We start from the raw sequence: 17179 nt of genomic DNA, 5'->3' as shown, positions 1-17179 counted from the left end.
ATTCCCCCGCCCCGCCGGGTAGGAGAGAATCCCGGCCCAGGGCAGGATTGTGGAGTTCCATGACAGTAAAACTGGCTCCGCACCTGGACTGACTCAACGACTGTTAAGGGTCTAGCACCGGCGCCACAAGGAACACAATCGATTTCAATGGGAAACGGTACGGGATTTGCGATTGACACGCCGCGACAAGCAGCAGCCGCTTATACACACTTCACCCCCCAAACACACCATCCCAGCAATGATGGCAGTGAGGACAGCGGCACCCCATTTTACGGACACCGAGCTTGACACCCATGGGTATCTGGAGGAGAGGCGGGCAAGTCTGTACCCCGGCTCAGGAAGGAGGCTGCCAGCCAGACGGGTTTCGGGTTTCTAGGATGGATAGTGACGCATCGATTGTGGAGATGCAGTCGCAGAGCCAGGGGCTACATGAGGGGTTGTCGGCGAGCTTCCAGCAACCTCAGGTTCAGGTGGAGGAGTCTAAACGTGTGCAGAAGCAGGAGGTGGTTCTGACCATGCGTGCCAACACTGCATGGGTGACGTCTGCAGTGGGGGTCTTGGGGGTGAGGGTTTCGGCCATGGATCAGCATGTCCAAAGCCTGGGGCAATCTGTGCAGGCGGTGGCTGAGGCCCAAGATAGGGCGTCCCTCTCACAGGCTGCCATGTGCCAGAGCCACCTGGACATTGCAGCAGTGCTCCTGAGCGTGGCCCAGTCACAGCAGGCCGTGGCTGTGAGCATCGGTGGCATTGCCCAGGTGCTAGCCGACGTGGCACAGACACAGAGGGCGATGGCCCAGTCCCAGTGGGAGATGCCACAGTCATTGACTGATGTGGCACAGACCCAGAAGGTGGTGGCACAGTCATTGGGTGATGTGGTGCAGTCCCAAACGAAGGTGTTTCACTCTATGTGTTCCATGCCTATGAGCATGCAGAGCCTGGTCGAGACAGCAGCGGGCTGCCAGGACTGGCAGTGCCAGGTGGCGGGGAAGACTCAGGGGTTCGCCTCCACTCGCACCCCCGCCCCATGGAGCAGCCCGGGGGCCATTGGGCACCCCGAGGGAGAAGGAGTTGATAGGGCTCGTGCCGGTGACTCACGCAGGGGAGGTGCCGGAACACCACAGCACCTAGGACTGCCCCTCCTGTCCCTGGCACAGCTGGAAGGAAGTGGACAGAACAGTGCGGCACCAAGCCACCTGGGACACCCGAGCACCAGCCAGGCCTTTCGAGACCCGGTCACCCTAGAAGAGACTTGCCAAAAGGGACCCAGTTCGCAGGGTGGGAATCACATCGGGCCACCTCCATTCCTGACGTAGCATTAGGACCCGTAAGGCCAGAATAGTAGCCACCAGTTAAGTCGGCACGGGTACAGGGCACAGTTTAGTGATAGGAGCTAGGGCTCGTATCTGTATATCTGTTTTCACATCAAACACCTGTGCACAATGTTACAAACTCATCGCAGAGTGGATCGTCATCATCCGCTATCCCATGGACCATACCCGCTGTTACTCTCGCTACACTACCCTGTAGTGCGGCAGGTAAGAATCAGGGAGTGGGGGGGGGGGCTGTCTGCCGGGAGGGGGGGGGGGGGGGGGGGGCGGGGCGTTGGGCGTGGTGGACCTGCAAGCACACAAGCCTTTGAAAATGGCAGCCCGATCTCTGGGGAGCCGGCCTGGCCAGTGAGTTGAGCTCCCCAGAAAATGATTCCAAGTGTGGGCTGATGCACGATCAATGACCACTAAAGCGAGGTTGTAGTTCAACTGAAGGCTTTAATAAGCTAAATGTTTCCCCCAGAAGCTCAGGTACAGAATGAAGGCTGCTGGGGCAGCACGGGCTCTTATACTCTGCCTAGCAGGGCCGAGCTACCATACATCTTGACCAATAGGAAGCATACAGTTTCTACCAATGGTGCTCCAGTATTACCAGGTACCGTAATACCTCTACTGCCACATTCACCCCCTGTTAAAAAAGAGTCCGGCGGGGGTGGTGGCCTGATACTACAAACATGGCAACGTGGTAGAATTAGTTATGGAGGTACCGTAATACCTCCGTACAGCGTTTTGTAACTATTTACAATTCTAATAACTATTTACAATTTATGATTTAAATTTACAATTTAGAATGAAGCAATCAGTCAACCGGGGGCACTGGTCGTCCTCTGTGATTGTCGGAGCTTCGGTGGTGACTCTGGTGGAGGCTCGGGCGTCTGTGACTCCGGGAATGTGGCTTCAATCTCCGTGGCAGCTTCGACACCCCTAGACGGCGCTGGTGGGGAAGACGGTTGACCTGGGAAGGGAGCGTCTGCGGGGTGCGTAGGTGGGTGGGGGAGCCTAGACGGGGCCAGCGGAAGGATCGATCGTCCTGTAAGGTGCTGCGGTGGAGGGGAGGGTGGGACTGGTGGCTGGGGTGTGCGTGGGGCTCCGGCGGGCGCCAGGTCTCATAGGGAGACCGTATCTTGTCGGCCGTCGGGGTACGCCACGTAGGCGAGCTGGGGGTTAGCGTGGAGAAGACGGACCCTCTCGACCAATGGGTCCGACTTGTGCGCCCGCACGTGTTTTCGGAGCAGGATGGGTCCGGGTGCTGCCAGCCAGGTCGGGAGCGAGATCCCAGAGGAGGACTTCCTAGGAAAGACAAGGAAACGTTCGTGGGGTGTCTGATTGGTGGTCGTACAAAGCAGCGACCGAATGGAGTGGAGGGCATCCGGGAGGACTTCTTGCCAGCGGGAGACTGGGAGGTTCCTGGACCGTAGGGCCAGTAGGACGGTCTTCCAGAATGTTCCATTCTCCCTCTCTACCTGTCCGTTAACCCGGGGGTTGTAACTGGTCGTCCTGCTCGAGGCGATGCCCTTGCTAAGCAGGAATTGACGCAGTTCATCGCTCATAAAGGAGGACCCCCTATCACTGTGTATGTAAGCGGGGAACCCGAACAGTGCAAAGATGCTATGGAGGGCCTTGATGATGGTGGTTGTGGTCATGTCTGGGCAGGGGATGGCGAATGGGAACCGGGAGTACTCGTCAATCACGTTCAGGAAGTACGTGTTGCGGTTGGTGGAGGGGAGGGGGCCTTTGAAGTCCATGCTGAGGCATTCAAAGGGACGGGAAGCCTTTATCAAGTGCGCTTTCTCTGGCCGGTAGAAGTGCGGTTTGCACTCCGCGCAGATTTGGCAGTCCCTGGTGGCTGTCCTGACCTCCTCGATGGAGTAGGGCAGGTTGCGGGTCTTGATAAAATGGAATAAACGAGTGACCCCCAGGTGGCAGAGGTCCTCGTGGAGGGCTCGGACGCGGTCCACTTGTGCGGTGGCACATGTGCCACGGGACAGGGCGTCAGGAGGTTTGTTTAGCTTCCCGGGACGATACAAGATCTCGTAGTTGTAGGTGGAGAGGTCGATCCTCCACCGCAAGATCTTATCGTTTTTTATCTTGCCCCGCTGTGCATTATCGAACATGAAAGCAACCGAATGTTGGTCAGTGAGGAGAGTGAATCTCCTGCCGGCCAGGTAATGCCTCCAATGTCGCACAGCTTCTACAATGGCCTGGGCCTCCTTTTCGACTGAGGAGTGGCGGATTTCGGAAGCATGGAGGGTACGTGTGAAGAAGGCCACGGGCCTGCCCGCTTGGTTGAGGGTGGCCGCCAGAGCTACGTCAGACGCGTCACTCTCGACCTGGAAGGGGAGGGACTCGTCAATGGCGTGCATCGTGGCCTTTGCAATGTCTGCTTTGATGCGGCTGAAGGCCTGGTGGCCTCTATTGACAGGGGAAAAACTGTGGATTGGATCAGGGGACGGGCCTTGTCCGCATAGTTGGGGACCCACTGGGCGTAGTAACTGAAAAGCCCCAGGCAGCGCTTCAGGGCCTTGGGGCAGTGAGGGAGGGGGATGTCCATAAGGGGGCGCATGCGTTCAGGGTCGGGGCCGATCACTCCATTTCGCACTACGTAGCCAAGGATGGCAAGGCGGTCGGTGCTAAACACGCATTTATCCTTGTTGTATGTAAGGTTAAGGATCTTTGCGGTTTGGAGGAATTTTCATAGGTTGGTGTCGTGGTCCTGCTGGTCATGGCCGCAGGTGGTGACATTATCGAGATACGGGAATGTTGCCCGTTAACCGTACCGGTCAACCATTCGGTCCATCTCGCGCTAGAAGACCGAGACCCCGTTGGTGACACTGAAGGGACCCCTTAAGAGGTGGTAAAGCCACCCATCTGCCTCGAAGGCAGTGTATTTGCGGTCACTAGTGCGGATGGGGAGCTGGTGGTAGGCGGACTTAAGGTCCACCGTGGAGAAGACCTTGTAATGCGCGATCCTGTTTACCAGGTTGGATATGTGGGGGAGAGGGTACGCGTCCAGCTGCGTAAACCTGTTGATGGTCTGACTGTAGTCGATGACCATCCTATGCTTCTCCCCGGTCTTTACCACCACTACTTGAACTCTCCAGGGACTGTTGCTAGCTTCGATGACTCCTTCCCTCAGTAGCCTTTGGACTTCTGACCTAATAAAGATCCGGTCCTGGGCACTGTACTGTCCGCTCCTGGTGGCAACGGGTTGTAATCCACGGTGAGGTTCGCAAACAGGGAAGGCGGGTCGACCTTCAGGGTCGCGAGGCCACAGTCAGTGAAGGGGGGTATAGGGTTGTCGAATTTGAAGGTTAGACTTTGGAGGTTACACTGGAAGTCTAAACCTAGGAGTGTAGCCGTGCAGAGGTGTGGAAGGACGTAGAGACGGAAAGTTTTGAACTCCCTTCCCTGGACTGTGAGGTTTGCTACACAAAACCCCTTTATCTCTACTGAGTGGGAACCGGAGGCCAGGGAGATTTTTTGATTAACGGGGTGGACGAGGAGAGAACAGCGCCTTACCGTGTCGGGGTGTATGAAGCTCTCCGTGCTCCCAGAGTCGATTAGGCAGGACGTCTCGTGCCCGTTGATAAATACAGTCATTGTAGCAGTTGAGAGTGTTCGAGGCCGGGACTGATCCAGAGTCACCGATGCTAATCGCAGCAGTTGAGTGTTCTCTTCGGGCAGTGTGTGGTCAGCCCAGCTGGGGTCCTAGGGGTTCATCCAAGATGGCGGCTCCCATTGGTCGAACATGGCTGGGGGTGCACAAAATGGCGGCGCCCATCCCTCTAACGTGGCGTCCGCGGGACAAGATGGCGGCGCCCGGGGGCTGCACGTGGCCCTGGAGTAGGAAGGTGGCGGCGCCCGCTGGCCGCATGGGGACCGTGGAGAGGTTTGTGGTGGCGGTCCGCATTCGCTGCCGGAGACCGCGGCAACCCCACGGGCCTGGCATACCACCACGAAATGGCCTTTTTTACCGCATCCCTTGTAGGTGGATGCGTGGGCTGGGCAGCGCTGGCGGGGTGCTTGGCCTGCCCGCAAAAGTAGCAGCGGGGCCCCCCGGGGTTGCCAGGCCGCTTTGCAGCACAAGCTTGTGGGGGGATGGGGGATGTCTAGGGGTCGGCTGCGGAGGGGTTCCACACTGCCCAGGGGGCTGCCGTGCGGTTGGGAACGTAAGCGCGGGCGTTTCTGGAGGCCACATCCAGGGAGCCTGCAAGGGTCCGTGCCTCCTTGAGACCCAGAGTGTCTTTTTTTAGCAGTCGCTGGCGGATTTGTGAGGTTAGCATACCTGCCACGAAAGCGTCCCGGACCAAGAGTTCAGTGTGTTCGCTCGCCGAAACTTGCGGGCAGCTGCAGTTTCTCCCCACCACCAGGAGTGCACGGTAGAATGTGGTAGTAGAGGTATTACGGTACCTGGTAATGCTGGAACACCATTGGTAGAAACTGTATGCTTCCTATTGGTCAAGATGTATGGTAGCTCTGCCCTGCTAGGCGGGGTATAAGAGCCCGTGTCGCCCCAGCAGCCTTCATTCTGTACCTGAGCTGCTGGGGGAAACATCTAGCTTATTAAAGCCTTCAGTTGGACTACAACCTCGCTTTAGTGGTCATTGATCGTGCATCAATTTAATAAGCTAGTTTTTAAAAAAGGATGGAGTTCCGAAATAAGCCGTAGTGTCTGCAACTCAGCCTCCACACGGCGAACTCAGCGGCAATCTTCAAGCACTAGTGAGTTGAGCTCCCCAGAGAATGATTCTAAGTGTGGGCTAAACCAGTGAGAAACTTTGCAGCGTCCTCCATTATAGGTAGAACTGTGACATTTGTGCACTTTACAAGTTATTAAGAGAGATATTGAAGGATTGTTTTGTCACTGATTTAAGATTTATTTAAGCATAACCTGGTAACAAATGCGTCACCTGTATGTCTGCTGAGGTACCTGGAACTTATAATCCAGTACAATCTTCGGATAAATTGGGTTGGGAAGCAGGAAATAATTGCACAGAAATCTCCATTTTTAGGTCATATATTTTTATTGCTATATTTCAATGACAAATCATTTTGTCCTTATTTATCATAGAAGCTGCTTATGGAAACTTACCATGTTGTAGCCATACTTTCCTCCCAGTGGTGCGACTGGAGGGAATATGTAATTACAGTGTGTAATTACAAGTTTCCGTTGCAAATATGAACAAAACAATGTATAATGGAAAAAGTTAACAGCAAATGCGTGCAAATGTAAGATATTTACTGTACTACGATGAATCTCTTGTGCTAAAGCAGAGGAAGACTAAAAGCACTATTTGGATAAAGAGGGGTGGCAGTTTAGATTAAATGGACATCTGACTTAACAGGCGCGATTCTTCTGGAAAGGTTTCAGTGTGGTAGCGAGCAGGAACTGCCCCGAGCTTCCCGGCACTCAGCCTAGCATGACCGGCACTTAACAAGGCCCAGAGGGCTTCTCGCCGCGAATGAAGGCTCGCCAGCCGGTTCACCAGCCCCGCATTCGCCAGCCCCCTGCAAACAAGACCGAGCAGCACTTAAGCAGCTCTTGTCCAGCCAATCCCAGCCAGCTCGCAATAATGGTCCCCAGGAGACCAGCCCCAGGATTCGGTGACGCAGATCTGGGGAGTGTCCTAAACACAGTGGAGGCCAGGAGAGATGTCCTGTTCCCCCAAGGGTCCCGGAGGGTCAGCCACAGGGCAGCCAGTGCTGCCTGGGACTAGGTGGCGGCAGTTGCCAGCTCCAGGAGTGTGACCAGGAGGACTAGCCTCCAGTGCTGGAAAAAGGTCAATGACCTACGCCGGGCAGCACGAGTTCGTAGATACCAACGCCCCCACCCAGAGATCTTTCCGCCCCCACACGGGCATCCACCCCCCCAACTCTCCATGCGACCCCAACCCTCCCTCCATCCCCCTCTCTCTTTGATGCACGATCAATTACACAAAGCACCCATATCGACATCCTATATGTACAATATATATATCAGTGGTGACTACCATATTCACCCCCTGTTAAAAAAAATGAGTCCGGCGGGGGTGGTGGAGAACTATTTACAGAAAGTTGTGTTTTAAAAGTACAGATAATATTACTAATTCAGGCGGTCCGATGCCTTGATCTGTCATTGAGAGCGCCGCAATGCTGGTGGCGACTCTGGCGGCGGCTTGGTCTTCGGTGACTCCAGGAGCGTGTCGAAATCCTCTTCATCCACGGGTGTGAGCAAGGGGAGGACGGATTGTCTCGGAGCGGGGGCTGCGGTGGGGTGCGCTGGGGGAGGGGAGAGTGGCGTCGGGGCAGGGGGTGGGGTGGGGGGTGGAACCAACTGGTGCCAGGTCCCTGAGGGAGACTGTGTCTTGGCGGCTGTCGGGGTACGCTACGTAGGCGTACTGCGGGTTGGCGTGAAGTAGCTGTACCCTCTCAACCAACGGGTCCGCCTTGTGGAGTCGAACGTGTCTACGGAGGAGAACAGGTCCTGGGGCTGCCAGCCATGTCGGGAGCGAAACCCCGGAGGTGGACATCTTAGGGAAGGCAAAGAGACGTTCATGGGGGGTTTCATTAGTCGCAGTGCACAGGAGCGACCGAATGGAGTGAAGTGCGTCGGGGAGGACCTCCTGCCAGCGTTTTGGCGGTAAATGTCTGGACCGTAGGGCCAGCTGGACGGCCCTTTAGACCGTCCCATTCTCCCTCTCCACCTGCCCATTTCCCCTGGGGTTGCAGCTGGTCGTCCTGCTCGAGGCAATGCCCCTGTTGAGCAGGTACTGGCGCAGCTCATCGCTCATGAATGAGGATCCCCGGTCGCTGTGGACGTAGGCGGGGAAGCCGAACAGAGCGAAGATGGTGTTGAGGGCTTTGATGACGGTGGCAGACGTCATGTCGGGGCATGGGACGGCAAAGAGGAATCGGGAATATTCATCGACCACACTGAGAAAGTACGGGTTGCGGTCGGTGGAGGGGAGGGACCCTTTGAAGTCCACGCTGAGGCGTTCAAAGGGGCAGGAGGCCTTCACCAGGCGTGCATGGTCTGGCCGGTAGAAGTGCGGTTTACACTCCGTGCAGACCTGGCAGTCTCTGGTGATCGTCCTGACTTCCTCGATGGAGTCGGGCAGGTTGCGGGCCTTGATGAAATGGTAAAAACATGTGACCCCTGGGTGACAGAGGTTGTCATGCAGGGTCCGGAGTCGGTCCACTTGTGCGCTGGCACATGTACCTCGGGATAGGGCATCGGGGGGCTCGTTGAACTTACAGGGCCGATACAAAATCTCGTAATTGTCGGTGGCGAGCTCGATCCTCCACCTCAAGATTTTATCGTTTTTGATCTTGCCCCGCTGTGTGTTATTAATCATGAAGGCAACCGACCGTTGGTCAATGAGGAGAGTGAATCTCCTGCTAGCCAGTTAATACCTCCAATGCCGCACAGCTTCAATGATGGCTTGGGCCTCTTTTTTGATGGAGGAGCACCGAATTTCGGAGGCATGGAGTGTGTGGGAAAAGAATGCCACAGGCCTGCCTGTCTGTTTGAGGGTGGCGGCCAGAGCGACGTCTGATGCATCGCTCTTGACTTGGAAGGGGAGCGTCTCGTCGACCGCGTGCATCGCGGCCTTGGCGATGTCGGCCTTGATACGGTTAAAGGCCTGATGAGCCTCGGCCGTCAGAGGAAAAACTGTGGATTGAATGAGTGGGCGGGCCTTGTCCGCATAGCTTGGGACCCACTGGGCGTAATACGAAAAGAACCCCAGGCAACATTTGAGGGCTTTGGGGCAGTGGGGGAGGTGGAGTTCCATGAGGGGGCACATGTGATCGGGGTCGGGCCCCAGAACTCCGTTCTGGACCACATAGCCGAGGATGGCTGAGCGGTTCATGCTGAACACGCACTTCTCCTTGTTATACGTGAGGTTGAGGAGAGTGGCGGTGTGGAGAAATTTGGCAAGGTTGGCATCATGGTCCTGCTGGTCGTGGCCGCAGATGGTGACGTTATCCAGGTACGGGAAAGTGGCCCGCAGCCCGTACCGGTCAACCATTCGGTCCATCTCCCGTTGGAAGACCAAGACCCCGTTGGTGACGCCGAACCCTAAGAAAGTGGTAAAGGCGGCCGTCTGCCTCGAACGCAGTGTATGGGTGGTCTGCCTTGCGGATGGGGAGCTGGTGATAGGCCGATTTCAGATCTACTGTCGAGAAGACCAGGTATTGTGCAATCTGATTGACCATATCAGATATGCGTGGGAGGGGTATGCGTCGAGCTGCGTGTATTGATTGATGGTCTGACTGTAGTCAACGACCATCCTGTTTTTCTCCCCAGTTTTGACCACTACCACTTGGGCTCTCCAGGGGCTGTTGTTGGCCTCGATGATGCCTTCCCGAAGCAGCCACTGGACTTCAGACCTGATGAAGGTCCTGTCCTGGGCGCTGTACTGTCTGCTCTTGGTGGCGACAGGTTTGCAATCCGGGGTTAGGTTTGCAAAAGGGGAAGGTGGGTCGACCTTAAGTGTTGGGAGGCCGCACACAGTAAGGGGTGGAAGGGGCCCGCCAAATTTCAGGATTAGGCTCTGGAGGTTGCACTGGAAGTCCAGGCCGAGTAGCAAGGCAGCGCAGAGGTTGGGGAGGACGTAGAGGCGGAAGCCGCTGAACTCCACGCCCTAGACAGTGAGAGTGGCGATGCAGTACCCCCAGATCGCCACGGAGTGGGACCCGGAGGCCAGGGAGATTCTCTGGTTAGCGGGGTGTACCGCGAGGGAGCAGCGCCTTACCGTATCAGGGTGAATGAAGCTCTCAGTGCTCCCGGAGTCCAGCAGTCAGGAGATCTCGTGCCCGTTGACCTTCACTTTAGCTGAAGCAGTCGCGAGGTTGTGTGGTCGAGACTGGTCAATTGTGACCGAGGCGAGAAGCGGCAGGTCGTTGGCGGTTGCAGGTGATGAGCAGCCGGATAAGGTGCCCGACGGGCATGGGTCCTGGGTCGGGTAAGATGGCGGCGCCCACGGGCCGCATGTGTCGTGGGGGAAGCAAGATGGTGGCGCCTGTTGGTACTGGGAGGAACAAGATGGCTGCACCCATGGGGCGCACGTGTTGCGAGTCGGGCAAGATGGCGGCACCACTGGCCACATGTGGTCCAAGGAGGGGAAGATAGCGACGCCCACTGGCTGCACGTGGGGGGTGCCGGGACAATAGCGGGCGATCAAGTGGGCCTGGCACACTGCAGCAAAATTTCCCTTCATGCCACAGGCCTTGCAGAGGGCGCTCCGCGCCGGACAGCGATGTCGGGGGTGTTTTGACTGCCCACAGAAGTCGCATTTGAGCCCCCCGGGGTTGGTTGGCTCCCACGCGGCAGAGGCGTGGGATTGGCTGAGGGCGGTCGCTGATGGGGTCCACGATGGGGCGGCCGTCTGCGGAGTCCACGATGCATATGGGGGGGGGGGGGGGGGGGCACGGGCCACGCGATCGGGGGCATAGGCCTGAATGTTGAGTGATGCGACCGTAAGTGAAAGCGCTAGTTTTGTGGTCGCCGCGAGGTCGAACGTGGCCCCCTCTAAGAGGCGCTGGCGGATGTAGTCAGGCCCTATGCCCGTAACAAATGCGTTTCTCATTAGCAAATTTGAGTGTTCCGTGGCCGAAACGGCCTGACAGTCACAGTCTCTAACTAGGGGGAGCAGGGCACGGCAGAAATCTTCCACCGACTCTCCGGGAAGTTGACGCCATGTGGAGAAGAGGTGCCTGGCGTGTTAGTCCACTGAGCATAGTTTTCCTTCAGTAGCGCCATGGCCTCTGCGTAGGTCGGCGTGTCCTGGACAAGTGGAAAGACGTTGGAGCTCAGCCACGTGTAAAAGGATCTGGAGCTTCTGTGCTTCTGGAATTTCGTCTGGCACAGACCCGATGAATGCTTCAAAACAGGCTAGCCAATGTTCAAAGTCCTTTTTGGCATTGTCTGCTTGCGAATGCAGCTGCAGGCGATCCGGCTTGATGCGGAGCTCCATTTTCTGAAAAACTCAGTGTAATTAATTGATGCACGATCAATTACACAAAGACGAGAGTAGGATGTAGTCGAGGCTTTATTACACTGAGATGTGTGGCCTCCTACAGCAGCTGACGAAATGGCTGCTGTACTGGGAGCACACATATTTATACTCTGCCTACTGGGCGGAACCAGCAGGCAGGGATCTACCCCCGTACCTGTAGCACAGGGGCCTTACCGTAAAGCATCTATATCAACATCCTATATATACAATATATACATCAGTGGTGACTACCACACTCTTCAACCCCCTTCACCCCCGCTCCCTTCAACCACTGCCAAACCCTTCCTTCATATCCCCCCTCTGACCACTGTGAACCACACGTGTGGATAACAGTGCCCCCTCTGTTATCCTCAGGAAAAGCTCTCCCACAATCGCCTGGAGAGGGCCCAGACTTGCGGTGGGGTCCCAGACTTAAGAATTCTCACCTCCTTTGAGGAACAAAGCCTGGAGGTGACTGGGGTGGCCAAGGACAGAGCAGTCACCAACGCGGAGGCTGGCGGAAGCCGCAGAGGTGAGGAACCACCGGGCTCCACCCGGAGGACCTGTCAAATGTGAATTGTTATTGCCTTACTGACTGATCCATTCCTCCCACTGACCACATGTCTATTCTCCCGCAGGTCGTCCAACCGATGGGTCCAGCCCATCCCTGGTGGCCCCCTCCAGCCTCCCAGGAGACCACCTCAGAGGGGAACCCCGAGGAAGACACGATTGAGGCGTCACAGTTGTCATCACCACTCTCCACCAACACAGATACACACTCCTCTGTGGCAAATGTTTATGGTCAGGCTTCTGGGGCACAATCTGGTGAGCATCACACAGCTCCTGATGTACATCAGGTGGAGGCAGGAACCCCCGGGCGATACATCTGTCAGAGGTCTGCTGGATCCCAGGACCCAGCTGGGTCCCAGCCTGATGCTGAGCCTGTGGAAGAGGTATTCCTCGATCTGATGGAGACGATCGGGAGTAGTCAGGACATTTAGAGGGAGATGTCAGCGACACTCCAGCAGATCCATGGCCGATTGGAGGCGTCCCAGAGGCTATGGGCGCAGGAGATGTTGCCGGCAATGCATGGCACCGAGGTCAACACTGCAAGGATGGCGACCGCAGTGAAGAGCCTAATACACAATGTCGGCACCATTAGTGAGGGTGTCCAAGGCGTGCACGCTCAGTGACGGTCATGGCTGAGAGTCGATAGAATGTCCACCTCGCTGGGGGATGTCAACCAGTACCATGCTGACCTTGATGAGGTTCTGCGGGACATGTCTGGATCTCAGATGGGAATGTCCGAGGTGCTGCGGAGCTTGTCCCAGTCACAGGTGGGCATTGCCGAGGCGCTGCAGAACCTGTTCCAATCACTGCGGAGCATTGCCAAGGGCACCGATACGACGGTGCAGGCTATGGGGAGCCAGAGCTGGCAGAGCCAGATGATGCAGGGGCAGACAGAGCTGCCCTCTGTCCCAAGGTGAACCCCAGGGCCCTATGGGCATTGTTCGGGAGGAAGAAGCGTGGCTTGCAACCCGGGCAATGTCCTGCCCATGAACTCCCGGCTGCAGCAGTCTCCCCTCACCTGCCCCCTGACCCTGTACCCCGGGCAACCGCTCATAACGTCACCTGGACCTAGCGCTGGTCCCCTTTACGTGGCACGCACCCACCCTCCAACTGTAGATATGTCCCCGGAGCTGTGTCCCATCCCCTGGGTGTTCAGATGTTGGCTACTGCGTGTGTTGTTGCTTCCTGCAGTGTTCAAGCACAGTATCCAGGCATCATGACCTGATTGGGATGCTAGGCAATGATTCCCACATGCTACATGGCCCGCCTACCCACGGGAATCCACTTGGGTTGTGTGAAGTGCTCACTTAATCACGATTGCCAATTTCCTATTAGCTAGCCTTCAGCCGCACAACAACAGGCCTCGGCAGTCGGTGTGGGTTATGGATGATTGGTGGGGGAGTCGGGCAGGGACAACGGTTGCTCCAGGAACGGATACATACGATCCAGGGGTTGGCATGGTGGAGTTGTGCATGTCAGCCCCCCAGTTGCCCCTCCTATGGCAGCCCACCCCTGTGAAGGGTCTCCCCTCGCCCGACGGGCACCCCTCACCCTGCACTGAGCACTGGCATTGCAAGCCCAGCGCTCACAGGCTCTTTGTTTGTGAGCAAAGATGGCTACTTGGCTCCCCTCAGACCCTTCTGGCAGGTTCAACTTTTTTAAAAGGAGCACTGAATGGCGCCAGCATGACCACTTGCCGGGGAGGCCGATGAATGATGGGAGGCCGTTGGATATGGGGTGGCCCCGTTAATTGTATGGAAGTAGGAATTAAGTGGTGATTATTGGTTTCTGCCATGCTACGACGAGATCCTGATTTCATTTACGGGAGCGGGCCGGTTGCATCGCTTGGTGCGGTCTCGTTTTGCTCGAGCGAGAGCACCGGAGAATCATGCCCAATATATTTTTTGAAGTTCATACAACCTGAAGAAGCAACACAAGAAGTGTAATGTCTATGCTGCAATTTTTCTCAGTTCCTCAGCAGGCCCAGCTTCTAAACACACACAAGTATAAATCGGAGCTCAAGCATTTCAAATTTATTTTCTTATTTTTCAAAGATATTTGAAAATAAAATACTGGTTATAAAATTGAAGACACTGAAGAAAAGTATTGCTTGGGCACAGCTGATTGAATGGTAGTGATACATGGTGGAAAATTAGATTGCGTAACCAGAGTTCTGCTCACAGAGTCACAGGTGTGAGCTCAATCCTCAACCCCAAACCTCTGCTTTTAGAGTGGCTCAGACCTTCAACTGAAAGCTTTAATGAAGAGATTAAATTATACAAAGTGCAATCCAATGTATAAATTTCCCCATTGTGAAATGCGTATTATTTTTATTTTGTTTGAACCTTTATTTTGGGCATTCTAAATTCGAGTTAATAAGGAATAAAATGGTAGGTGATTTTCTTTTTTCACAAAATATTTTCTGAGAACTATAGCAATTTAGGACAAGCCATTGAGCAATCAGAGCAATGAGTCTTTGAATACAAAACCCCATCATAAATTCTGACTGAAGACATGCACAAGTTGAAACACAAAGTACAACAAAAATGTGACAGTAGAACTCAAATGGTGCAGACAGGAAGTGCATGCAGATGTAAAACCTTTGAGATATATTAGATGGATAAATATAAAATTGGCCACATCCGTAATTAGCCTGAGCTATCAACTGGAATGAAATAATACTATGTTTTAATCTCACAGCATCTACTTGCAAAGAAGATTCCTTGCAAAGCCAATGCCCCTTCGGGTTCTTTCTTTGCCCGTGACAATACTGCCAACTTCCTATCCTGGTGCAGAGACGTGGGGGTAGATGATACTTGCCTTTTTGAATCTGAAGGTTTGGGTATGTAGTCAACTATGTTTACATCATAATATATCATTGGGACCAGCTGCAATATAGGATATCTTGAAAGTTTTATTGTGATAAATTACCCAATACGTTGAGTATTTTCTGTGACTTGCATTGGTGAGTTGTATTTGAGAAGCCCTTTTTAGTTCAATGAATACATTATCTGTACTGTCTGGAGAATAAATGAGCCTTTGTGTAACTGAAAGACCTCTTTTCTCAAAAAGATAAAAGGTCACTTGACAAAAACTGACTGGCGAGGCTTATCTTTCATGTAACTGATATGCTCTTTTTATGTGTTAATGGAACTGTTTTGCGCTATTGTGCTCAACTGACAGCTTGACATACTTATCACTGTCTTTTCTCTGACATAGTCTAATGAAAAATAAGGCTCTCAGTGGTCTCAAGAGAAATGGCCTCAAAGATGACTATCTGCACTTTGACACTATTGGCTCAAATATTGCTTTTTTAGGACATACCACCAATGGAAGGAGTCTTCTTCATTGTGAGAGAAAGAAGAGCTGAAGCAGGAATTCTTCTAAAGGTCCACCTCAGTTTGTGTTGGAATGCTGTGTATTATACCATAAGTTTGTGATTGCTGTCGTAATTTGTGTCTTTTCACTGATCTTACGTACTGATTTTGTTCATCAACCACTTGCTTTCCCCAGTTACTGTGTTTAATACAACATCCATTATCATTTTGTTTCTCATTAAAGCATGTGAAAAGAATGTGTGTTGGCTGAGCCTCTAAACTCCACAAACAAAAATCTTGCAGGATTGCCGTTTGACTTAAAAGCTCCTGTTTGATTGGGAAAGGTGAACTTATGTTACCTCTTCACCTATATAACTTCAAGACCTTGCTGCCTTTTAACATCAAGTTCTTTGTTTGGAACAGCTCTTCAAGAATTGATAAAAAAGTTTAAACTCCTCACTTGTTGCTAACTTAGAAACAATTCAAAACCAATTAGGAATAATGTAACTTCGATTAAAGTCCTTGAAAGCTCATGTTTTAAAATGTACAGGATTGTTCTGTATTATATCAGAGAACTCTGGATAGCAATCAGGAGGAGGAAAACTGGCTGTTTCTTTGGCCCCCCTAGCCTCAGGCTTGGAGAGATTTAAAACCATTGCAGTGTTTCGCCAACACATTTGTTTAGATAAAGCAAAGAACTTTTGCACAATTATTAAACATTTCAAAGTACAATAAGGATACACAAAATCAGATTGTATGTATTATTTAAATAAATTCTCCAAAAAAAATATTGTGAACTTGTTATAATTATGCTTTTGAGGAGAGTTATAACCTACACATCTCTCAGAGGGTTCAGTCATTTGTCTTTATCATAGAATTTACAGTGCAGAAGGAGGCCATTCGGCCCATCGAGTCTGCACCGGCTCTTGGAAAGAGCACCCTACCCAAGGTCCCCTATCCCCATAACCCAGTAACCCCACCCAACACTAAGGGCAATTTTGGACACAAAGGGCAATTTATCATGGCCAATCCACCTAACCTTCTAGAATGAACTTAGCTGGCTATATAAGTTAGCGAACTATTGAATTCATTTTGAAACAAGTCTAAAATAGTTATACCAAAGTCCAATATCAGAGACTAACATCTTGCGCCAGAGGACATTTGAAAAACATCCCAGCAGAAATTGTGCTTCTTTTGGTTAACCAAATTAACCAATCAGCAAAAGATAAATTAAAATACAGCTCCTCAAAGAGATACTGCATCAAAGTAACAGAATCTCAAAGAAAACTGTATCAATGAATGCATTTTAATGGCACCAGAATGAGTTACAATAAAAATGGAAAAACTTTTCATATTGCACTTTCTTCACCATGTACTGAAGTACAGTGAAAAGTATTTTTCTGCGTACAATCCAGGCAGATAGTTCCACACATGAAAAACAATGGACACACGATAAATACACACGGTAAATACATAGACATAGACATCAGGTGAAGTATAAGCAGTATATCTTATTAACTTCCCAATAATCTGCGCAGCGATGCTCAGTTGACTTTTGGCGGGGCTACTTAGTCTCCAGATTGAATTTCAGCCTTGGTACAAACCTCGTCAAAAGAGCTGGGGTGAGGTGAGAGTGACCGCCTTTGTAGTAAAGGCAGCATTTGACTGCATGAAGCGTCAAGGAGCCCAGTCAAATTGAAGTCAGTGGAAAACGGGGGAATCTTGGCTGAAGCCTTACCTAGCACAAAGATAGATGGTTGTAGGTGTTGGAGGCAAATAATCTAAACCCCAGGCCATTGTCCAGGAGTTCTTCAAAACAGGATCACCCTCAGCTGCTTCATCAATGACGTTCCACTCATCATAAGGTCAGAAATGGGAATTAAAAATAAATGCTGGAAATATTCTGGGCTGATAAAAGATCATTGACCTAAAACATTGAGGTGAATTTTACAAGAGGGATTATTCCCCCCCACCAGTAGAAAAGTCG

The 17179-nt window shown here is 52.8% G+C and overlaps 1 protein-coding gene across 2 annotated transcripts in view; it reads left to right on the top strand.

The window, feature by feature from the left end:
- Nucleotides 1-17179, top strand: part of gas2a (growth arrest-specific 2a) — a 212536-nt gene that overhangs the window by 55036 nt on the left and 140321 nt on the right. For both annotated transcript variants that reach the window (XM_072466673.1, XM_072466672.1), the window contains one exon: nucleotides 14576-14717. In XM_072466673.1, the coding sequence (XP_072322774.1) occupies nucleotides 14576-14717 (142 nt within the window). The remainder of the gene's footprint in view (nucleotides 1-14575; nucleotides 14718-17179) is intronic.

The sequence above is a fragment of the Scyliorhinus torazame genome, chromosome 10, assembly GCF_047496885.1.
Source record: "Scyliorhinus torazame isolate Kashiwa2021f chromosome 10, sScyTor2.1, whole genome shotgun sequence".
Taxonomy (NCBI): Eukaryota; Metazoa; Chordata; class Chondrichthyes; order Carcharhiniformes; family Scyliorhinidae; genus Scyliorhinus; species Scyliorhinus torazame.
This window is presented reverse-complemented; position numbering and strand designations above follow the sequence as displayed.